Here is a 25,451-nt window from a genome sequence, read left to right as displayed (position 1 = left end):
AGTGAACGTTTCAAATAAGAAATATTAATGCTAAAGGTTGAGTGCAGTCACACCCTACAAATGTGCAACCTGTGCACTCTGCAACATTACAGTAAAAATGTAACGGAGCACAAAAATAATACGTCAATTATATTAGCACAATTAGATGTGCGGTAATGTAAAAATAAAGCACGGTTCGCAGTAGAGTGGCCAAAAGTAAACTTACAAAATATTTACTGCCTCTTTTTCTGCAAATCAGTCACAAATGTCTTTGCATCGAAGAATCTTCGTTGACTGATATTGCATGTCACTTACAAACTTTTTAAAACATAACCTTATCAATTGCTATTTTTTTCGACCCTTTCATTCCGTGAATAGCTTGTAAGTTTCCCTTTCACTCAAGGTCAAAAAACAAATGCCCCTTTACAGTCACTCGGATGCGCGGGAGTATTGAGCGTTCAACCAAAAAAGCAACTCATCTGGCCTTCACTCAGAAGCCAAATACATTCTTTCTTTGAAACAACATATTGAAATTCAATTATGAGAACCGCTACTCCCATACAACTCCTGAAGCGCTGTTTCCAGCAAACACTGCAGATGATAGCCTTAGTTTTCAAAACGTAGGAGGCCAATGTGAGGGAAATATTATTCCAAAAGACATTTGAACCCACATGCTGTAATTGGTCGTGGTGCAGTGAGCACGAACTTCCATTTAAACGTATCATTTTGGTGAGAAGAAACCTCCACTTTTTCAGTTTGTGCTTCCACATCTCAATCGCCCCCCTCAAAGATCACCTTCTGAAATGTTCTCTTGTTTTGGAGGTGTTTCTGGCGATATCCGCGCACACGAAAACATTAATAAAAGAGGCACCGAAGAAAGCTGACATACTTCACGCTGTTCTTCAGCCAATCGGAGAAAGAGCCACATGTTCGCAGGCACAACCTTTTTCCCCCCATTCAGTCAATGAGGAAAAGAGCCGTTTTGAAAACCCCTCCCCCTTATAACTTTCGCACCCCTGCACCAAACATCACCAAACTTTCCAAAAAAAATCAGTGTGTCTGATATATTTTTTTTGTTCTTTCTACGGAAACAGCAACTCCACCAAAGCAAACAGTGACTAATGTGCCTGTCTAATGTGCTGCAGTGAGTGACGGCAGGACCTGGAGATTTGGATATATGTCCACATATTTTTGAATGTATAGGTGTACATTGCCTTATAACTCCATCACTAACACGGTCGTTTCTGGGTGCATGCGCTTCGCCCTGCACCCACGACTGTACACCCTCCCCAGAACCATCTTGCATGCTAACCTATAGTATGAGTGTATGCATAGCAGTAATATGATGGTTCTGGCCAGGGCCTAGGGTTTTAGGAGTATGATGTATGCGCTACAGGCTGCAGCCATGGAAGCAAAACTCTACATCCTGCCCACAACCACCTCAGTGATGTACAGTAGTACGGGTGTATTGATAGATGTGGTATGTTTAGGGGAGGAGTGGTCCAAAAGACCCCCCTTGCCCGCACCTCCACCCCAGGTGAGGGCCATGGCTCATCGGGCATCCCCTCCTTACCACCAGGGCCCAGGTGGTGGATGGCTCACCTGCTGAAGACATTGCCCGCACGTATTCAATTTAGCTAGGCCTCAGAAACCATTTCGTCTACTAAAGATGGTGTGAGCTCAGTGCACTGTAGCGCGGCCCCCACCTTCGGAAAGTTTCAGTTATCCCTGTCGCCGCAGCACCATGGCAGATCCGCTGCGAGCCCGTTCCCACGAACAAGACGGACATGAGCTAGCGTAATACATTAACATTGTAACATTTCACCTTCCGCAGTGTATCATTGCTCCCAGCACGACCCGGCCAGCGGGCCTGGGCGATGAAGTGAACTGTAAAATGGTCATCAGATGGCAGAAAGTCTCTACATATTAATGCCAAGACCACTTGCACAGTATGCTTTTCTCCACAAAATCTCTTATATTACAAAAACCTGTAAAATGTATAAACATAGAAAGCATGCTTCCATGATATAAGCAATGGCGAGCCCACACCACTGCAGTTGGGTACTAATAATGAAGGAGCGTTCCAGGAATCTATTTGTTACGTGTATCACTGGGAAACTTACACTCCATGGTTTTGCGCCAAAACTGAACTAATGCTGCTAGAGTACACGAGAGGACGAATGTAACCATACAGAGGGCTCATGTGAAGGAGGCGCGAGAATGCACTTGTCATGTGTGTATGTCTAAGCCCCTTATGTACCACCACCGTCACGTACAGTGGCGGGTCATTTTCTATGTACTCCACCAACCACATTACTACCTCGCTTACTGCAAATGTATATGCATATAACCAAATACTGTAGTTGTTAAAACATAGTGTACGAATAAGGTGCTCAGGCTGGATATAATTGAGACACATCCAGCAAAGTTGAAATGTATGTTTTAAAGTGATTTGAATACGTATTATAGAGTGCTCAAATGTTTGTGATGTTTTTACCTAAAGTCGGCAACATACGAGGAAGATGCCTTTCTGAAAATATGTGCAAGGCCATTCCCCCTCCCACCCTGCGAAGACTGCCAACCATGAGAGCAGAGGCCCGCGCCGCGCTGCTCCACCTCCCCCAACCAGACTGGAGCCGCTTCAAAGATTTGTAGCCCCCTCTGCAGCACCCAAGGCCATGGCCCGCCACCTGCATTATTTACAGCACAGCAGTAAACCTCCGCCTGAACACACACTTCCAAATGCGCCCCCTCGTAAACCCCACAACCCACCGGATCATCTTAGACTTATGGCCCTGTGCAATCAGGACACCCAATACTTCGACAACACACAGCGGCACATCCATAACAACTTCTAACAAGACAGAAAGACCTGTACCGCCCGTCCCAGGCCCTGAAGCTTAGCACCTCGACCTATGGCCCCGGTCAACAGGACCCTGGTAACCATGTCCAGACGTATTACCATCAGACCCCTCACAAGGTACATTCCTCCTGTGTTGCATTAACCTGTAGAATAACCTATTGGAAGATTTACTAAAGAAGATAATATTGCAATGACTGAATGACTGCGGTGTGCATGGCCTAGGGCAAATAAGTCAGTAAAAGACATTCATCTCTGACACTGGCCGCGATGGCACAACAACACCACCCGGATGAACTCCGCCAACCCGCCAGGCCCAGCCCAACCCACGAGGCTGACCAGTGACGTTTTCCAGCCAAGGCCAACCACCTCGCAGCAGCACCTATAGCTAGTCATCGCCACCCAATCCCATTGAACTTGTGCCCCCTATAGTATGTAGGTTCTTATGATGTTTTTTGTAAATATATACGCCTGTCTTTGCTATTGTCAGACAGAGCGCTCTCGGAGTTTGCAGAGTTCTTTGCATGCCCTATTCTGATTGATAAACTCCCATTTAAGCTCACCCGCACTCTGTCTTGGCTTTATTCCCGATATTGGGAGAGTCCTTCATTGTCTCTCATTGCGGGGAGGATCGTGCTGGCTGGGGACGCTTGCCTTCATATGCTTCACTTGTCTGCACTACTAGCTGTATGTCCATAGATATTATTACAATGTGTGGATGTGCCTTATACCTCCAGCGCTTAAAACTTTGTTCTTGCATGCATGGCCTTCACCCATGCAACCAACACTGTACACACTCCCCTCAACCATGTAATCGATAATCAATACTACATGTGTATCCATGGTTGTGACATGCTCCGGTGGCAGGGCCAGGGCCTACAGTCTTGGAAGTATGGCCTTCGGCCTACGGCCATGCATCCAAGACTCTAGCCTTGGCCACAACCACCGCAGCATGTCACGACCATGGTGGCGTAGTAATCAATAACACACCCATAGGAAAATGTAATATAATAACGACATGTACTCAAAAGCAATGGCCACTAACACCACGTGTGTCCTTCGAACATTTTCAAGGTGCCTATACACATCACAGACTCCAATACTACCCTTCTTAGATCTCTTATTTTCTGCACGTACAAACATCCTGAAGAAGGCGCCAATGGAGAATACATCATTGACAGTTGCCGCCCAAACAAGTACAGTATTTCATCCGTCATTTACTCTTTAAACCTCCCCAAGCACTGTAGGAGATCAAAATAATTTCACAAACACCATTTCGCATGGCGAATACATCATTAACACCTGCCGGGCAAACAAGTACAGTTTTTAACCCATCTCTTACTCTTTGATCCTCCCCACGCACTGTAGGAGAGCAACACAGTTTGCAAAACAGCATTTCGCCTCTGGTAGGGACCGCGCTGTCTTCGGATCCAAGATGTCAGACGCACGCACACATTCTGATGCACATCACGGATCGCTGTAGCCAATCTTCGAAGACGTTGCGTGTCCGCGGTGATGACACCAACACTGCCTGGCCAATCGGTATCTTGTCCGTGGAGCGAACAGGGAAATGTGACCGCTGAACGGACATAGATATCACTAATTTATTGAGACATATTTTTTGGTCGTTTTAAACAAAAGTACTGGACAGATTGTCACCAAATTTACTAAAGCACGCTTTCGGGACCAAGCCCCTGCCCCTACCGCAAATTTGCTGAAAATCTGTCCAACGGTTTGACCTGTAGGCGTGCACAACGTTTTTTTCCCCATTCACTCTATGGGGAAAAATACGTTTTGGGACCCCCCCCCCCTATAACTTTGCTCCCCCTGCAACAAACGTCACCAAACTTTGTAAAATTCAGAGTGCCCCATGTACTTTTTCTGCAAAGTTTGGTGAACATTCGTCCAGGGGGGATCACAGTTATAGGCCCCCGAAAAAATGCTCTTCCTATGGAAACAGCAACTTAACCATAACTACACGGCCACTAATGTGGCCGTGTAATATATATATATATATATATATATATATATATATATATATATATATATATATATATATATATATATATATATATATATATATATATATATATTTTAATTTTTTTTTACATTCGTATGGCGTTGGCATTCGGATCGTGTCACAAGGCCTAGTATATATTTATATATTGAGGCCATGACCGTGTTTGGAATTAATCGGTCTGCTTCTTAAGTGAATTTATTCATTTGTTTTTTTTTAGCACCTATACATATAATTCTAGGTGTTATGTACACACTTTGCAAAACATTTAAAGGATTGTTAATGCAGTTATTAATTATGAAAACAATGTATCAAAATGTTCATGCTTTATTTTTGCCAGCAATATAGATAGCTTATGTGCAAGTTATAGCTCTTAAAGTGGAATAGGGGTTTCTAGGTGCTATAGCACAAATGTTGTTTTTACCCTTCGCGAAATTATTTTTTTTCTTTTGCCACAATGCAATGGTTAATTACAGTTGTCTAGAGTTGGAGTGACAAGATAACTGCCCTTGTGGTTATGGCCTCATCCCTAATGACATAAACTCAAAGCAGTGGGTTTAATACATCTGTAACAGACTGCAAAATGTACATAAGGCCCATGTTGAATTGTATATCATAACGTGGGCCATCCGGCAAACAAATGGCATACACCTCAGCACAGAAATCTGGTTTCCACCATGGCTGAGCAAAAATACTAAATCCTTAAACTGCAGCAGGAACTGAGTTGAAAAGGTTAAGGCACCCGTTTCCAACCTTCTATCTTTACCTGCTATGCAAAGGAAGGATGATACATACATGCAAGGCCCTGCCCCAGGCAGAAGGCCCCCCAAATGTGCCTATTGGGTGACTTTGTGACTGCGGCTTCTCGGACAGAGCTATTTAAATGGGAGTCCCCGGAATAGGGCTAAATGCCCTGCCTAATCAAAGTGGCCACTGGGCATGGCCATTGGTCACATCTGATGATTCAGGAGTCCTGTGGACATGGCTTCCGGACAGAGTGATACAGAGCAACGCTTATGTATATTGGCACATCCACCAATACATTTATTCTTTCAGTGGAAATGTTTGCATTTTTAGATGCAACCAACTGCAGTGTATTCTTAATGTCAATACTGGCATATATTGTGGAAACTGACCTCATGAAGTCTGTGTTACTGAAGTGTGTAATGAGTGGAAATGCTGACTTCTATTGTGGCCACAGGAATCCTGCAAATGTGCTGGAAAATGATACTGTGTACTGTTGGTGACCTGTATCTTTTGGCTTTTTTCATGGATTGTCCAAGAGAGCTATTTGAAAATTGTAATTTTAATGGAAAAGTCTGGTGTACAATGTACCATTATTTAAAAAATACATTCTCAGCGGAGAACCCCTCTTTCTTTGATTGAAATTGGTTTACTTGATCACTCTGGCTATGCTCGGCCACTCAATCATTGCTGGTTGCATTTTCCCTCTTAAATTGCCACTGGCTAGTGCAGACTTTGTGGCCTGATGTTGACCATTGCAATAAAGGACTTTTGAAAGGTTATGGGTGTCTGGCATTTTTGTATGGAAGATTGAGTAGGAGTTTGGAGAGAGTCTGAAAGTGCAAAAGAGACTAGACAAATCGGGGAGGAGAAAATAGTAGGTCATAGTAGTGCGAGATCAGGAGGTAGCCAGAGGAGGAAATAACAAGATAGTAAGATGAAGAGACCAGCAGGAGGTGGGGGAAGCAGGAGGAAGCAACCAACTCTAGTGAGGTGGTATCTTGCTAGAGCAGAAAGGAGCAAGAGGGCATTATTCACTCAATGCAGGGGTTTGTGAGTGAGGGACAGATCAGAAGGGTGTGACACTTTTCTGTTTTATGAGGTCATTGGGGCTAACCAAGGAGTTCTCGGGAGTAGGAACAGAAGAGTGAAAACAAGTCCTGCAATCAACTAGTTTGCACCACAATAAGGAATAAGGAATCTTCCTGTCTGGACCAGAAGAAAAAATAACTAGTTCAAAGAAGCTGTTGAAGGACTGTTGTGAATGAAAGGTCCAACCTTAGATAACCTCAGGCATCTGAAATTCGGATGTAGAACTGACAAAGATTTGCAATAATTTGGTATTTCTACACTTCTCCATTTAAAAGAGAAAAATGTAAAGATCCTTCAGTCCCTACACCATTCTCAGCTTGGTTAGTTGATACATGTCCAAGATATGACAAAACAATGTTTAGGTTTAGCTGTATCATCCTATCCCAGTAAGGCAATGCCAGGTAATGCTACAAGAAATGTTTTCAAACTATAGCGAATGTACATTCTCAAAGGTCTAGGGGCTAACAGAGCATGTGCATTGACGACCTTCAACATTTTTTCTTCTGTCTGGTTTTGTGAAAATTTAGTTATAGAACAGAAACTAAGTCAACTGCTGAAACATTAAATGCTGCACATTTTGGTAAAAAATGGACTCAAAACAACTCTGCATACACAAATAGTGGTTCATAGATCCAGGTCTTTGCTTGTAAAATCGCACACAACATTGAAACCAGGTACACTGAATGTCACTAGATGGTTCCTTTATACGATTTCCTATTGCTATCCTTAATGGAAAACGGTATCCTGAACACAGCAATTATTTTTTATTTTTTTATTGTTAATAGTTTAAATAAATCAACTTTACAATCATTTATCATAATACAAAAATGTACATAAAATTCACTTAATGGTATTTTTCCTTTCCATTTACAACACAAAAATGCCTAAGAAAGAATTAGAGCAATGAGGTAGATCAAGAACAATAACTTAAAAGAAATAATAAGGAAATCGATTCAAACAGAACTCAATTTCATACATACATATTATCCTGAGTACATATTATCCTGAAGACTTAACTTCATTTTTCTGTTACTAGCTTGTCCTGAGTCAGTTCTTTCAAATTCTTTAGAAAACATAACGCGCCCATTCTCAAGCAAATAGACGACCCGCCAATAATCATTCTCCATAGATTATCGGGCATTAGATCTACATAATCCTTTACAGCTGATTTCAAGAACTTGATTCGTTCATTACACAATGCAGTACATTCCACTAATAGATGGTGTAACGTCTCTGTTTGCGTTACAATCTTGCAGAACCGACAGGAATGTTAATGTGCTGAAATTATTTTTCCTCTCAATAATACTTCTTGAGTTGGCCATAAATTAAATCTCAGCCTCATAAATTCATTCCTATGTTGCAGAGATGGGCATTTTAGCAAGTATGGTTCATCAGTACTGTATTTCTTGTGTACAAATACTGTACCATCAAAATCTTTATATAGTAAACACGTAGCTCGATTTCTAGACCAATCCCACTGGAATAACTTGGGTTTAACTTCATTTGGATTTTCTGTTAATGTTTTCAGTGAGACATCAGCATAGGCTAAAGCATTTTTAGCCTCTTTACGCCAATTTTCTGCAAACTTATCATCCAATCATATTATATATTGTGCAAGGATACTTATAAGCATATCTGATTTTTTTTTTGCTAAGAGACATGGCCTACATAAGGATATTAAGTGCCACAAGTAGCATGCATACATTGCTATCAGCCCTAGCTCATTTCGGATTAACGCAATTGGTGCACAATTTGATAAACCGAGAATTCTTTTCCAAAATTTTGATTCAAATGTATACCATACTGCTTATTGCAAAATAGGCAGTGTTTCAGCTCCATACAGAAAAATAGGTGTCACTTTTTGTCGAAGTAAGTTAAAACCGGACAGATGGAGAACTTCCCAAATCTTGACTGAATAATCTTGGACTGGGATGTTGTCATGTCCAGTTTTGTGTTCCAATTGGTCAATTGAGCTTCACTCTTTGCACTTGAGAATATAACCCCCAAATCCATATATTGCTGTACACATTCCATTTTTTCATTATGTATTGTCCATTTGATGTTAATAGTTTCCTTCAAAATGGGATTGTATACCATTACCTTTGTCTTGTCTAAGTTAACAGATTTTTGGTCACGTCAGTAGACAGTGTCTAGCAGATTTTGTAATTCAATAGGTGTTTTCTATATTAACACCAGATCATCGGCATACATAAGTGCCGGAATTTTTTTGTTTGCCAATTTCGGGGCGTCTGATATAATATCACCAAAAATCTTAGACATCCACTATAAAGAAACTAAAGGCAGAAGCAAGGATACACCCTTGTCGAAGACCTCTGTAGGTCTTTATATTTGTTGACAACCGACCTTCCGGATTTAGTTAATTTGTATGTTTGTTTCAGAATACAGGTAATTTATTAATGCAATAATGTATAGTGGACAGTTCTCATGTTTTAACTTTTCTACCAGCAATTCCTGTGAAACTGAGTCGTATGCAGTACGCAAATCTACAAATACTATATGTAGTGTTTTTTTATGTACAGTGAAGTTGTGTTATTGATGTTTTTGTTATTAAGTTCACTGATGTCCCCAAACGCGCTATAAATCCTGTCTGACAGGGGACTCTCTTGGAATTGTCTAATCGCCCATTTATTAAAATCTCTTAGGATGAACCTTGCAAAAAAATTTCCGGGGACATCCAAGAGCGCGATCGCCCTATAGTTAGAGGCACATGACCGATTGCCCTTTTTAAAAATCTGTTCTATTCTAGATTAGCGCCAGGTTTCTGGTATCTTGCCAGAGCTTGGGACCAAGGAAAAAATATTGTAAAGGATTTTCACCCATAGTTCAGGATGGGATTGGGTACTTCCCAAGGTTTTAATTTAAGACCCTTCCCACTTTTAACCGCCACTAACATCCCTGAAGCAGGTCTTCCTTTTGTCTTAATGGCAGGAGACAGTAAAATTTCATAGCCGTTCCACGTTGGTGGTGTTAACAACCATGTTTCCTGTAGCATTACTATGCTATAAGACATTAGATTTGTACAATCATTCAATAAATGCAGATGTCCATAGGTATTCCAGCTAGCCATAGAATATTGTTTCAAACTCCGCTGCTGAGGTAGTTTTGAAGAGGTTCTATGATTTTGTGAATCTAGGGCACATTACTACCCTGCCAGTCCGGAAAGAACGGTGGTGGTAAAACCGGTACCATAATCGGGCACCTGTTGATTTTTCTCTTAACAGCAATCGTAGGGGACGGTTTTGGGGGCGAGGATTGTAGCATAATCGATGCACGTGTGATCATCCCGCTCTGCGCCATTCTTGTCTTCAATGTGTAGGTTTTGCTTTTTCCTGCCATCTCAGTACTGCAGTAAGCAATTTAAAAAAGTGGCAATATGAGGTGCTCCTATATTTTTTGAAGCACTCAAAAATAAGTATAACCAGAAAGGAACACAAGTCGCGTTATATTACGCTGCGCTGCACACTGATCTGCTGTTCAGCTTAACAGCGACTTGAGAAGCGACTTGCTGAAAGCGTGCGTGTGCTGTCTTTTTGAGGAATCTTGGGACAAAGGGGGCGTGGCCTCACCTAAAATAGTAATAACAGGATGTTTTTAGCCTTTACAATTGTTCAAATGCAGGCTATATTATATTGCTGTGCATCAAGTTCTTTGATTGTAAAGATCGTACCAGTATTGTCCTTGTTGAAAGTAAAGTCCAATGTTCCACAGTATGTCGGGCAGCCTCTCTCCAGCGTAACAGCGACTTGAAGCGACCTGCTGCACAGCAATACTTTTGGCATACATATAGTGCAATGTAGTTAAAGTAAAGAGCCTTCTCTAAGGAAGACACATTCTGCTTTCCACCCACCTCATGTACTGGGGACGTTAGTGTTTTTGAGGGCAGTATAGTTCCCCCTGATGCCGCTGACCGTTTGCAGCCTAGAATTGCCTTATTGTAAAACCACCAATGCTTAAATCTTGCAACAATAAACACCAGAAAAACGTGACTGGAGTGGGAAGTAAAGCTGAATCAAGGACTGGAAATGAAGATATGCTAATATGTTCAGACCTGGTGACTGCAAGTCCTTTAAATGCTGTACCGTGAGATTCTGCTTTTAATGCCATTAGTAATTGATTACCAGTTTAGCAAGCACTGTAATTGTACTTTTTTCTAATTTTAGAAAGAAGGAACCTTCAACAAACAAGAAAGATCGAGTGAACCACTGTCTGACAATATGCGAAAATATAGTTGCTCAGTCTTTAAGGTAAGATTGCTTTCCAGGCCCTAACATGTTTTAATGGAAGCTGCCAAGTTGTCTTTCAGTTTCAAATGGTTCCCACTCCATTTACAAACTGCTTTCACATGTATTATCTTAGTGTGCTTAACATGTTTGTTTTTTCTAGTTCACAAATGCTTTTCTCTCATTCTAATTGGTTACCCCTTCCTAATTTATTAATGCCACTAGAACAGTACACATCGTTTTTTATGAAATGTTCTTTTAAACTTGTATTTTGGGCGTGGCTTGAAGCAGCTGCGGGTGGCATGTCTCCTTAGGAGCTCCTGGTGGGCGCCGTGTACCGAGCAAAGCAACGCTGGCTTACCGCCCCGTTAAGCTCTGAAAATCAAGGATATGGCGTAAGAAACAAAGGTGCAGGTTTCGTCTGCAGAAGATATCAGTGGAGCACTGCATTCGCCAAGAATGGGCAACTTTGTCCTCGGGAGCGGCGCCGGATGACAATAAAAAAAAAATGGCAGCCGCTTCGTTCTGTTCCGCTCCTCGACTCTGCGAGCGGTTGAGCCATTGCATGGAAGCACTCTCTGGTGCCTGGCGTGACAGAGCCGAAGGACGACGGCTCTCATGAGCCTGTACTGACTCCCCCCTCCAAACCGCGGCTGCGGGGACCGCAGCAGCCCACACAGGGGCTAACCCATCCAGCACCAGCCACGACCATTGGTTGCGGCTCCCAGAGTCTTAAGTCTCCCGCAGCGTACATCTCCGGACATCGGATCAATGCATTGAACGTCCCCCAACTCATCGTAGAAGCGTTCGCCGCCATACGCCCTGCAACCATGGGCGGCGCATTACGCTGAGCAGCGCGGCCCCACTATGCTGCAAACTCTTGGGTGCCCGATGCTTGCAGCTTCTGCGGCCTCCCTAAGGTTATTGAGCTCTACTGGTGGAGTCGAGGGCCGGCTAGACTCATAGCTGTTCTGTGGAGCACGGCGGGCCGCCTGCAGATGGTCGGTCTACAAGGTCTTACGATAAGGTGAGCGGTGTGGGATTGCGGCAAGATCTGGCAGCGCTGGGGGTGTCACAAGGCGAGTGGCCCCCATCTGTTAGTGCCTAAATTCCTTCCCCACGACTCCCCACACCACACTTGCAGGAGAGCCTTGTCCTCGCCAGGGGCTGTAGAGGGAGTGACCATCAGAACAGCTTCCCCTCTGCTTAGGGGAGACTGGAGATCCCCCCCCACTGGCATTACTTCAAGAATACTCAGACATACCTCAACGGGGCACCTTCCCGGAGGAGTCCAAGCAAGGCAACAAGACCCAACATATGGTGGAACCACGGCATGAGGTAATCATTCAGAGTGCCCCCCAATCCTGCCACCGGGGAGGCCCCTGAGGCCTATGCAGCGCCCTCCTGCGCCGAACCCCCCCTGTCCAGGTGCACCGGGTACCCCATGGTGTAAAGAAGCGCCAAAGTCTCCCGTCCCCCACAGTACTGGAGGGAGCACAAGTTTAACTAGGCTGCAGCACTTCTGGATCACCGCTCCCTTTGGGACATCGCAACAGGGAATAGGGGGCCAAGGAACCCACACCATCAGACAAACTGACGTAGCCTGGCTCTCTGGCCTCCCTCCTGTCTGTTTGGGGAGTTTGCAGGTAGGTGACACACTGAAGGAGCGAAGGGCTGAACTATCTCTTACTTAATCACAGCGCCAGACTCCCAGTTGGAATGGCGAAAAGCAGGAAATCTATTAAGCAGATGGACATTGCAACATTAATGAGCAGCGCTGCCGCAGAGAAAGCAAAGAAGGGCGACCAGTCAGGAGAACGGACGTCAAGCTTTAGCCCCAGTTTGGAAAGTCTAGACCCCACGCAATCCGCCACGGAAGCAGACCTAAAGGACCTTCTCGCAGCCCTGACCAAGGAGATCCAAAAGAACTGAGGAGGTTGCACAGAAGGTCAACTCCCTTGACAAGCAAGTGATAGCGGTGGAGTCCCAAGCTGCTGAAATTGAAAATTAGTTTTGTGACCAGAAATTTGAATGGGAGAAGGGGCTGGACAGAATATCGGCCCTTGAGGCAAGATGTGACTCGCTGGAGGCAAAACAGGAGGACGCAGAGAACAGATCACTGCGCAACAACATCCGCCTCCGGGGAGTCTCATCATCAATTCCTGACACGTCTCGGACCTGTTCAGGTTCATAACTCTCCCCGGTGAATCCCTGTTGTAATTGGATCGAGTGCACAGGACGGTCCTGAGACGGGCGTCTGCATCTCCACCAGATGTGCTCGCCAGGGTGCATTTCTAACACGTTAAAGAGGAGATCATGAGAGAAGCCAGGTCTATGCAACAAATTACTTTCCGGGGCTCCACACTCCTGCTCTACCAGGATCTGGCTAATTCTACTCTACAAAAACGGAAAGCTCTCAAAGTGCTGACGGAATGGCTGTGCGAAAGGAAGGTCCCGTATCGCTCGGGCTTCCCAAAATCTGTGAAATTTGTCTGGGAGGGAACTCTACATCAGATCCACTCCTTGAAAGAAGCTGAGAAATTTGACGGTGTTGGTGGTGGAAGCGGAGAGTCCGAATTGGAGTGGGCGCCCGCAGAAAGCAGGTGGGGACATCCTGGACAAGAGTTAGTAGAAGGCGCAGGATCCGTGCCCCCAACCCCCGAAAGGCACCTAACCCAGACTGAACAGGAAAATCTCTGTACGACCAATGAGGGGAAGTGGATCACCTTCGGTGGTCCCTTTCCCCTCACGGCCACCAGTTCTGATACAGGCAACATGTGGGGGAGGAGTGGGATCTCCGAGGACGGGGGAGTGGGTGTTGGAGTAATCCCGGTGGGTGGCGGTGGAGCGAATTTTGGGAAGGTTGCAGGTATATGCTACTTGTTATACTACTCATGAGTTGTTGCACAATATGGTTCTCACGTTGGGCCCAGTTGGCCATTTTGGCTTGGTGCCGAAGCACCACCAGTTACCCTGTTTGGTGGGATGAGTTCTTTCCTGCTAAGTTGTGAGAGGTTGGAGGGGATGGGGGTAGGGAAGGGAGGGGTTAATTAGAATTACTGGGAGGGCTGACTTTCTTTTTCTACTCTCCCAGAGAGTTGCAACACACATCACATCGACATACAAGATCTGTCCAGGGTCACATCGCCAGTACGTTACCACCTATACAGTTCATGTGAGACCTAGTACTGGTATATCTAATGCTAATTCCACCAAGGAACCTCGTGGGGATGGCTGACAAAAGCGAAATCACAGTTCTTACTTGGAATGTCCATGGTCTTAATTCCCTGAGGAAGCGAAGGTCAGTGGAGCACAGGCTGGGGCTGCTATCGGGAGACCTTTCTTTCTTTCTTTCTTTCTTTCTTTCTTTCTTTCTTTCTTTCTTTCTTTCTTTCTTTCTTTCTTTCTTTCTTTCTTTCTTTCTTTCTTTCTTTCTTTCTTTCTTTCTTTCTTTCTTTCTTTCTTTCTTTCTTTCTTTCTTTCTTTCTTTCTTTCTTTCTTTCTTTCTTTCTTTCTTTCTTTCTTTCTTTCTTTCTTTCTTCTCCTCTTGCAGGCCGATGAAAGGCAACTAAGATTTGGAAGGTATAAAGTCATTTTTCTCTTAGTCTGGGGAGAAAAACCGAGAAGTAGCAATCTTATTAAGTGAGAGGGTCCCCCTAACAAGAGCCACAGTTAGAAGGGACCCCGGGGTAGATTTCTCTTACTGAAGGGACTGCTTGGTGAACAACCTATCACTATTGTGACCGTTTCCTGCCCTAACACTGCTCAGAACAAGTTCATAGCTGAATGTCGTAGCATTTAGGGAAGGATTCCTTCTCACAGGTGGAGATTTTAACTTGGCTCCTGATCCCCAGGTGGACAAAACTCTCCTCCCAACCAGTTCAGACTTTGCGCAAGCATTATCTTTAGCCAAACTCCTTAACAAAATGGAAACAGTGGATGCATGGAGGCTGTTCAACAGGGGATCTAGGGACTACACCCACTACTCCTATCCACATAAGGGTTTTTCAAGAATAGACCTCTTGCTAGTCTCCAGCGCCCTATATCGCTAGAGACAATATAGAGATACAGACCACGCCCCAGTTTCTGCTAACCTTAGCATATGAGGCCAGACTCATCCCCCCCCTCTCCCCCCAGAGGCACTGGAAATGATGTGACTCCATACTGCTAGATGAGAGCATTAGGATGGAAACTGGCGAAACGTTAACAAATTATTTCATGAAAAATAGGACACCTGACACGGCTATAAATATTGTGTGGGATGCCATGAAGGCAGTGGTGAGGGGCTCATTCATCAGTGCAGGGGCAGAGCAGAGGCGGGTTTCAGACATCGCAGTGGCCAAGCTTGAGGAAAAGGTAAGCCTTAAAAAAGCTAAAATCGCACTGGAGATGCATTGGGCGGACCGCTCAGCCAAATCGATTGCCTACAGGAAACGGTTTTACTATAGCAAAGGTAATGAGGTAAATAATATCCTGAGGCTCGTAGGTGCTCACAGCAGAGTTCGGTATACAGAGATGGATAAACTCGAGAAGCTGGTGAACCACCATAAGCAATAATATCGGGCCGCCAACATCTCTCGTTAGCCTCTCTAGGTACCTCTGACCCGCCAATCCTCAAATTAAAGCTCAATTGGCATCTCTAGAGTCCCCTATTACACCAGAAGAAATAGTGGAAGCCATCAAATCCCTGAAGAGCACGGCACCGGGCCCAGATGGCCTAACTGCAAAATTGTAAAGTCTATGTAAACACACCTACCCCGCGCCTAACAGTCCTGTTTAACTACTTTCTATCCACGGGAACCATTGCAAAATCTATGGCAGTCGCTCACGGTCCTAATCCATAAGCAAGGAAAAGACCCCGAACAGGCCTCCTCCTATCGACCATTAACCCTTATAAACAACAACGGGAAAATATTTTCAAAAGTGCTGGCTACTAGGCTGAATGCGACTCTCTGACATAATAGCCCGGGATCAGACGGGGTTTATACCGGGAGGGGGACGTACGACAACATAAGACGCACGATAAACCTTATCCAAAGTGCTTGTAGGATGGGCGAGGGTATGGCTGTAATATCATTAGACGCACACACACGGCCTTTGATCTGGCAGACTGCGGCTATATTCGGAAAGTGCAGGCACACTTTGGTTTTGGCCCAAACTTTACAAAAGGGGTAATGGCGAACTACCAGAATCTCACCATGCAACTCTGGGCCAATGGCATCAGATCGGAACCGATAAACATAAACATGGGAACGCGGCAGGGCTGTCCTCTCACCTTTTGGTTTTTGCCACATCTTTGGAGCCTTTTGCTGACTGGATCCGGCACAACCCGAAGATAAAGGGGCTTACTGAGGGGGTCCATGAATAGAAAGTTCTACTATATGCGGACAATGTCGGTAACATCGATGGGCTTGGATTCGTCTCTAGGGCCTCTCTGGGAAGAAATCGAAGAATTCGGGGTGGTCTCTGGGTTCAGGGTTAACCTAGATAAAACCTCGGCACTGGCAATCAATCTTTCCAAACAGAAAAAACTAGACCTTAGCCCTATGATGCCAATCCCCCTGGGCTAAGGACACGATCGGATACCTTGGGGTGCAGATCCCTAGCGATCCTTCCCGCTTATACCTAAGCAACTTCCCGCAGCTATTCAACGATCTCTGGCGAGATCTAAAGCACTGGGTGAACCAAGCAATCTCTTGGTTTGGACAAATAGCCGCAGTGAAGGTGAATTTAGTTTAGTTCCCAGACTGCTTTACCAATCTGCAGCGCTCCCGGTCCGCATTCCGAAGAGCGAATTGCTCTCCTTGCATAGGAAGATACAACAAGAATTTGTCTGGGGGGGAGGGCAGAGGATAGCGAAGAAGATTATGTCTGGGGGAGGGCTTTGGGTGGCTTGGGCGTCCCTGACGTGGCGAGGTATGTACATGCAGCACAACTCTCCCACGCATACACCAGTCGCTCTCCCACACCTACCAACCATAAAAGTCCAGGCAAATCGGGACCAACTAACCGCAACTAGCATTACTACTCAAAGCTTGAAAACAGCGGCGCCGAAGTGGGGCAGGCGGGGCACATTGGGCCCACTTACACCCATCTGGAATAACACTGAGTTCACCCCTAGAGTATCACCACATAGCTGTGGGCCATGGAACAAGGGTGGATTGCAGAAGCTTGCAGATTTCCTGGAAGGGGGGTCTCCCATAACGTTTGAGAGATGCAAAGAGAAGTTTGGGGTGGGAGAATCCAAAAGGTTCCACTATGCTTAGCTCCGCCATTGGATATCGCACAAGGTGGTCAGGGAGAGGGAGGCTAGAGAGCTATCAGCGTTAGAGCTATTCCTCCTATCGCAGGTCCCAAGGGGAAGAATCTCAACGCTCTATCACCTCCTGGATCGAACAGATCCTTCTAAAAAAGATAGATACATGCTCGACTAGGAGAAAGACCTAGGCTGAGAAATAGAGATAGAAGAATGGGGGGGAAGATTTGAACTAGGCTACATAAGAGCACACAAAGCATCTCGAACCGGGAAGGGGGTTATACCTTCTGTTACAGATATTACGTCACCCCAGACCGACTAAATAAGACTAAGCCTGAAATCTCTGCAGACTCAGATTGTATGTTGTTGAAGACTGCATTGTTGTCTGTGTTTTAATGCTGAAAAACCAAATAAAATGTTTGTTTGAAAAAATGTGTTGTATTTTTTTTTAAAGAAATCGGCAAAGCCAAGGGGGTTTCACTTTTCTCAGGAAGTCTACTATTGCGTTTTTGCCTTAGTGTCTTCACTATTACATATGAAGAAACTCACTTTTTACATCTTCTCTCCTCATGAATCGATAGATTTATATGGACAATTCTGGAAATAAACTCAGAATATAGGTTATAACTTGTACAACTGGCAGGTTGGGAAGATGCACCCCCTCCTGACCACACTAGAACTAGGTGAGGTGAACCTGTGATTTTTCCCTATTTAACTGATTGGTAAAGGATGGCACCACAATGCTCTGGGTGACGGTATGGACCGAATGCGAGGTGAAGTTAAAACAAAATGTTACAGTCCAGTAGCATGTTTTGAAGTTACTTGCAAAAACCTTAACTCAGCTAGGATTTGCTCACATCTGTGAAAAAGGAAGGAGCTGAAAAAGCAAGGCGGAACTTGCATGTATGGTGAACCAATGTGCTTGGATTCCCATATCTCTCCTGTTTGTGCCTGCCGGTCTTTTATTGCGCACTTAATTTTATAGGAATAGAAACCTACATGAATGTTAACATTGGTAGACCCCAAAAAGGATAATCACAAAGATTACATTAATCAATTACTGATGCACATGGCCTGGCTAGTGCCGTGCTTTTCGGCAACCTGTTAGTGCCCCAGCGATGGTCTAACTATAGACACCCCAAATCAAAAGTATTTTCTTTCTTTTAACAGTCATTAAAAAAATTGCTGCTTCTACGGTAAAAAATATTTAGCTTAGACAGTATAAAGTTTCCTACCCTTACCTAGCGTCTGTTATAGATCCTCCCCTAGCCCATGCATTGGCAAGCTGAGCGAAGTGATCGAGCATGGGGACAGATTGACGAAGATGAAGGATGCCTGGGCCTTTAGACGTTTTACAAGTGGTATACTTCTTGCATATTGTAACACCTTTTATCAGTGCCCCGCCCCCACCTCCTTCCCTCCTAGCTGGTTCATTAGAACTCTGGCATCCATCTTGAATACATTCTCTACCAGTTTTTAGATGTACGCTGACAACACTCCAATAGCCTTTAAACTAAATCAAAATGCCACCCACCTTGACAAGATTCCCAACTGCCGGCGACATATGCACGAGTGACTACAACTAAACCTTCGGCCTAATTCATCCAATAATGAAATCCCCTGTTTGATTGCCCAACCCTGCACCCTTCTTTCAGTAGCCAAACTACCTAATCCCCTCCCCTCCCGTCGCCTATCCCTTCCAAATCACAAAAATGCTGTGCCTCACCCAGGAAACTGAGATATCCGGCAACCTGCAAATTGAGGGCATTTCCCTCAAATAACATTTCAAGCTTCATGTGTATGGAAAATCAATCCCTACTTGGCAGTAGCTCGGCGGATAACTGACGCGGGCGTTTCCGTCTACCCTTGACTATTTCAACTCCATGTACATAGACCTCATCAAAAATAGCATAACAAAAGCATTTTGAGACCGTACATTGGTTCCCCTTCGAAGACAAAATATGTTTAAAAGTGCCCATGCTTCCTTTCTAACCAAGGCCCTACTTTTTTCCAAGTATTACTGACCCCCATGTCTCATCTAGGAAACTCAGCTCCTCAGGCGAAACTCTTGACACCTTCCAAATTTAATAGACTGAGAAATAGGGGAGAAAATCTTTGCGGTTGCTGCAAAAAAATGTGGAATGTCTTACCCACCGTCCTGAAAACAGAACTTCGCAAAACCAGTTCAATATCAAGAGCACAGCAAATTCAGGTTTGTTCAAGTCGGCGTACTCTGCAAACTGTACTGGTCGGTAGAACATCAGACCAGACTGGGTAGCTTTCCCATGTTTAGCATTCTATTCCTCGCAAGTACTTGTTCCCCTGGTTGCACCCTTAAGTCTGAACACACTTGGTGAGATCCAACTGCCCTTTGTAACCACCTAGTATTTGCTGTTTACCTTTCTATTGTTTGTTTTGCATATTTTTATGATCGCTTGTCATATAGACATGTACTATACTCTTTACTGTACCACAAATGTTTTATTGCAGTAAAAAAATGTTGCCGCAAGTTTACCCCGCTCCTGGCACTTTGAAACTACTTTGTTGTAATCGGTGTCCTTCAAATGGCAAATACCATGTTTGACAGGTCAGAAGGAGGACACAGACTCTTTAAGGCTGTTTTCGACCAGTTTTATTAAATAACTAGAGTACAGGCCCGTGTGCACAGGCCAAAGTGCACGTTTTCATTGACACATGGACCACTATATAGCCTAAGCTAATAGCTCCCCCTATCAATGACAACAGACGAAGCTATGCTAATTGCCATTGTCTCTATGTATCCCAAGGCAACGGCTTCCTCTAGCAGTGACAACAGGGGAAGCTATGACTGCATGGGACAAACCCACAGGGACACATCTACATCTGGCCTTTTATTATATTGTTAGCCAGAAAGACCTAGCCTTCTCTATGGCTATGGGGTATTTTCTACCTAAAGAATAACTAAGGTGCTCGTCAGTCATCTGTTTCTCAATGTCCAAAAAAAGAATCTGTGTGCCATCCAAAACTATTACTATCTGAACCCTGTCACTTACCTTAACAAAATAAAGGCAGGACTTCTTGCACTGGTTCTCTTGATATCCCTTCTTTTCTTTGGTAGTTCTGTTCATCCGTTCCAACAGTTCTTTTCTCACTGTAGATGGTTTATAGCCACTTTACTGAAGCCTTTAAATTGTTTGGTGCTATAGGCTATGTATGCCTTTTTAACTTTTGATATTCTTTCTCACTAGTTTCACACCTTTTTCTTTGGGTATGTCGCAGGCTTTCCTTTCTTTAAGGATCTGTATTCACAGTTAAAAGGTTTCTCTCTTTCATGCAGGTCCCTCTCTGGGAATGTCACTCTGTTCTTCTTTATTTTATCTAAGTTCACATTTAGTAAACTTATTGTATTTCTACTTTCCTCCCTCCAGGGAATAATCGTGTTTTTTTTTTCTTTCATAAACTATTACTCTTGACAATGGTACTACTTTTGTATCCAGTGCTCCTTCACTGAGTGTTATGGATATTGCACTTATTTTGTCACAGTTCACATATAGTAACTCTTCTTTGTACTGAGACGGGTTACTCGTTCCGTGTTACTTTCCTTGTTATACTTCCAATGCCTCCCTGGTCCCCTGTTACCTTCTCTCTTTTCTGGAAACGGTCCCGGGACTTTGCCGTACTTGCAAGTCGGCGTTCTCGGCATCCAACGCCCTTATATTCTCTTCAGTATCTCACCAGGGAGCCGCGTCGACTGTCGCAGTGTCCCTCCGATGGTCTCAGCGTTGTTGCATGGGCCCGCTGCCCACCCTTACTCTTCCAGGGTCACACCACCACTGATTCAACGTCTCTCCAGCTTCTGAATACACTGACAGTTCAGCGTTTGTTCCATTGCCCAACAGCAAGTTTGGATTTTGTGGTTCTGCATCCCATGCTGGCTCCACCTCTTCCCAGGCTGACGTCAGCAGGGTACTTCTCCTGCGTGGGGACATACTGCTCTCCCTTTACTCGTACCTGTTTTCCCTCCTTATAGTGTTTGCCTCACAATCCACTCATCTCAGTGGATTGGTCAGTTTTCTTTAAAGGCATATTTTATTGTCCTCATTATTTTCTAAATCCCTCGCAGGACAAAGCAGCGGCGTTGAGCGACGCAGGTGCGCAGCAGACACTGCCCAACTATATGTAGCACGCTTCTCTGTCTCCTCTTCCGTGCCTATAAGAACCGAGGTACGGACCCTCTGCGGCAGCCCTCGCAGGACAAGGCCGTGGTGTTGAGCGACGCAGGTGTTTGGTGGCGATGGGGTAGTGGCGTAGTCAGTGAGTGCGGATGACCTTACCCTCCTGTCTGCGGCCGCCAGGTAACGGGTTCGGGGAGAGTTTGCTTGCTGCACTCCACGCAACCCCCCTGACATGGTGCCCCTTCTCACTCTTGCACACGTGGTGTTTTCTCTAGGCTGCATGCGCGCCCCCCCACCTTAGGTTGCGTTCACTCTTTTGCATCTTAGGCTGTTTGCGCTCACAAGCAACTCTAGGCTGTGTGCACCCCCTCTTACTTTAGGTTGCGCTTAATCCCTTGCAACTTCTGCGCGCGCTCCCCCTTAGGCTGCGTGACCCTGTGCGTATTTCTAGGACGCGTGCGCTCTCTCGCTCTACTCGGCTGTGTGCATCCCTCCTACCCTCAGCCCCTGCACTCCCCGCATTCCCTGCAGACCTTTCCCTCCACTCTTCTATTGTTCTTGACATTTTGTTCCCCACGGTCGTTGGCTTACATTGCACTGCCTGCATTCTTGCTGTGTCCATTCTTATTTCTAGGTTCCTGTGGTGATTTTTCTGTTCCTGTCAGTTTTGTTTCTCCAGGGTTGATTGCTTATATTTTACTGGCTGCATCTCTGCTGTGCTTATTCCTTACTTCTAGATTCCTTAGGTGATTGACTGGTCTACTCACTGCATCTGATTTTCTGTCCGTTGTTCTGTCCTCTGTGAGCCCCCCCTCCTTCTGTGCCTCCCCGTTAGGATTCCCCCCACCTGCCTGCTTCCCAGCGCTACCCCCCTCCCTGCTTGGGCTCTCCTTCTCTTCTTTCCCGTCCTCTTCCTGTGCCTTTTCAACTTCCTTTCTTCTCCTCCTCGCTCCCCCATGAAGTGTGTCAGCTGAAGCTTTCGCTGCTACTTTCTCTCCTCCTTCTGCACATTTGGCTGACCTATTTTTACGCTCACCTGGTATCCACAGGGACGCCACCCAGCCGCTGGTATACTTATCAGCTTTGCCCAGATGTGATCTGCGGCGAAGGTTCTACCTGAAAATACAGGAAGACTGTGTTCAAGGCTGACCGACCGGGGTAAGTATCCTCCCTCCGCCCCCGTATGATTTCAGCCCCTCTGGGCCCTCTCCTCACCTTATGGTAGAGTTAGGCGTGCTCTCCGTTCTGCCTTCTTTGCAGGGGCGCGTTGTCTTTCATGGTCGTGTGCGGTCCGGTTACTTCACTGACGCCGGCCCGTTTGATATTGTTCAAGGTAGGTCTTATATCTGTTCTTTATTTATTTATTGTGATATAGTTTAGTTTATAAACTTTACACAACATACAAATGTAAATATCTTATAAGCATAAAAATACAAATAAAAATCACATTAATCATAATTTTTTTTAAAAAAAACAGCAAATATATAACACATAATTACCTATGTAGCCAATCCTATCTACAAATTATTCAATTGAAAACTATTACTTAAAATGTTATGTCCAGTCTGCCTTCAATCCTCAGCCAGATGGTATACAGAGCGATCAGCAGGCGCTTACTGTTAGTATTAACACAGTGATTCCAGAACAGATCGTCCTTAATGTAGTTCCTAGAATGGACAAAGCCACCCAGCAGAGGGATAAAAGTGCTAGCCATCACGGGGCATTCAGTCAAAAGATGCTTTGCTGTCTCCAGCTGACCTTGAACTTTACATAATCGGCATGTTCGCAAATTGGCAGCCAACTTAATTTGTCTTCCTGTGACCATCCTTGTGGGGAGTTGTTCCAGTCTAAGTAGCAAAATAAACCGTCTTAGTCTGGGTGATGGACAAATGTTCAGATATTTCTGAGGTTTCTTAAAGTCATAAAGTCTATATTGTACAAACCTATAACTACGCAATCTCCTCAGGTGTTCGAAATTCTCAGTCCAATCCCATAGGTCTATGCGTTTACAAAGAGCCCTTTGTACTTTATCCGAGTACTCCCCCTCCCTTTCTTGCCACCCGATATCTGAATATAATTTAGTCATCTGCTCAATGGTTGACATACCCAGATTCTCCCTAGCCAGTTCTTGATAGACAGCCGATAGTAGACCATTCCTAGTGTCACGAGTCATTTTTAGATATAATACAGCGCGCTTCTTCAATACTAGCGCCTTGAGAGAGGTCAGGCCCAATTCTAATCTTATTATGGCCATTGGTATACAAGGCGGTAAATCAAGAATACTACGCCAGAATTTTCCCTCAATTACCTGTAGACAGCCTAAATCTATATCCAGTAGTGCTTCTAGTCCATATGTAATGGCCGGGGAAAATGCCTGTATGTATAGCTGCCGAATGCCCCACAGCGTATAACCACACTGCCTCACCATAAACCTGTGGAACAAGGCAGTCATTTGTGCTGCTCTAGTTGTACGCAGTTGTTTACAGGCCCCATAATCACCCGTCACTTCAAAATCTATACCAAGATATCAATATTGGGAGACAAAACTGATGTTCAATAAGCCTACCTGAAGTGAAACACGGGATACTCTCTTTTTAGTATATCTCATGATTTTGGTTTTACCCAAGTTAATACTAAGGCCATTAACCTCTGCATACTCCCAGAGCGCTGTTGCAGATCGATGTATTCCACTAATAGTATAGTCGAAGATCGCCAAATCATCAGCATATGCTAAGACAGAGCAGCGAGCATCACCGATTTTGGGGGGACAGTTGTTTACAGCAGCTATTACCTCGGGAATATCATACACATATAAGTTGTAGATTAAAGAGGCTGTGACACAAACTTGCTTCACACCCCTGTTTTGTAGGATATTAGCCGTGGTATTACCCACTTGATCTAATCTCAGTTTCACTGAGTTATTATGATGCAATAGTCTTAAGTAATATATAAGACCTTTCGGACAACCCATTAGTTCTAATTTCCACCACAACCGACTACGGGGAATTGCATCAAAAGCTGCCGAAAAGTCTATATATAGGGCATATAACGGAGGAGCCCCTGCTCTTAGCGCTCTGGCTCGCAATAGGTCCATGACCATAATATTGTGGGAAGTAGAGTACCCCTGTCTAAAACCACTCTGGAATTTAGACAAAACAGCAGATCCCTCAGCCCATGCTTGCAGTTCTTTTAATAGTAAAGATGCAAAGATTTTTCCAGTCGCATCAAGCATTGATAGTAACCTATAGTTACTCGGGTCAGATCTAATCCCTTTTTTAAAAACTGGGATCAATATTGCCATTTGCCAGGAGCGAGGTATGTTTCCAGATTTTATGATTTTCTCAAATAGTATTCTCAGTAAACTGGCCCAAAACACGGGATGTGATTTAATAACAATGTTGGATAATCCATTAGGTCCCGGTGCACGAGACGATTTTATCTCTTTAATTTTATTTAAGATAGCTTCGTAGGAAATATCAAACGGAGCCACCACCGGAGGACAATCCAAAACTGTTAATAAGTTATCCGTTGTATTCCGATTTTCCAGAAAATTTTCCCAGACTCTAGCTTCAATGGGATTAATCAATGTCCCTTTTTGCGAGCAATGTGCCTCAGCCAGCAGGGACCAAATATTCCGCGTATTTCCTTCACATACCATCCTCACCATTTTTTGCCATCCCAGTATGCTCTCTGCTCTTTTCTTAGCTTTAATAGCTGCTCTGTATCTGTTTTTGATCCCTCTAACTGTTGAGAAATATCTATCTCCCCGGGCCATGTATTTTTTGGCACTACGGAGCTCAGCTCTAAGCAATCTTTTCATATCTCTAATGGCTTTATCGTAGGGCAAATTTTTCCCCACCGTACTTGTCATAACTCCCACTGGTGATGCTGCATGTCTTTGAGCAAAGGCCTGCACCCAATCCTCAATATCGTCCATTGACAGCTCATTAAAGTTAGGGAGCTCACTATAGTCTGCCACCCCCAAGGCTTCAATTGCCAACAAAATATTTTTATCCGACCAGATAATTCTAGTACCGGATCTGTTGGTTTTGACCATGCCTATATTATTGGGCAGGATCTGTTCACTAAAAATATTAATCATACATTT

General features: G+C 44.5%; 1 protein-coding gene across 4 annotated transcripts in view; it reads left to right on the top strand.

Annotated features, from left to right (window-relative positions):
- The window catches only part of HTT (huntingtin), a 2,905,635-nt gene that overhangs the window by 97,243 nt on the left and 2,782,941 nt on the right, over nt 1-25,451 (top strand). For all 4 annotated transcript variants that reach the window (XM_069632055.1, XM_069632053.1, XM_069632052.1 and 1 more), the window contains exon 2: nt 10,874-10,957. In XM_069632055.1, the coding sequence (XP_069488156.1) occupies nt 10,874-10,957 (84 nt within the window). The remainder of the gene's footprint in view (nt 1-10,873; nt 10,958-25,451) is intronic.

The sequence above is a fragment of the Ambystoma mexicanum genome, chromosome 6q, assembly GCF_040938575.1.
Source record: "Ambystoma mexicanum isolate Mex_15411 chromosome 6q, UKY_AmexF1_1, whole genome shotgun sequence".
In the NCBI taxonomy this organism is placed as follows: domain Eukaryota; kingdom Metazoa; phylum Chordata; class Amphibia; order Caudata; family Ambystomatidae; genus Ambystoma; species Ambystoma mexicanum.
This window is presented reverse-complemented; position numbering and strand designations above follow the sequence as displayed.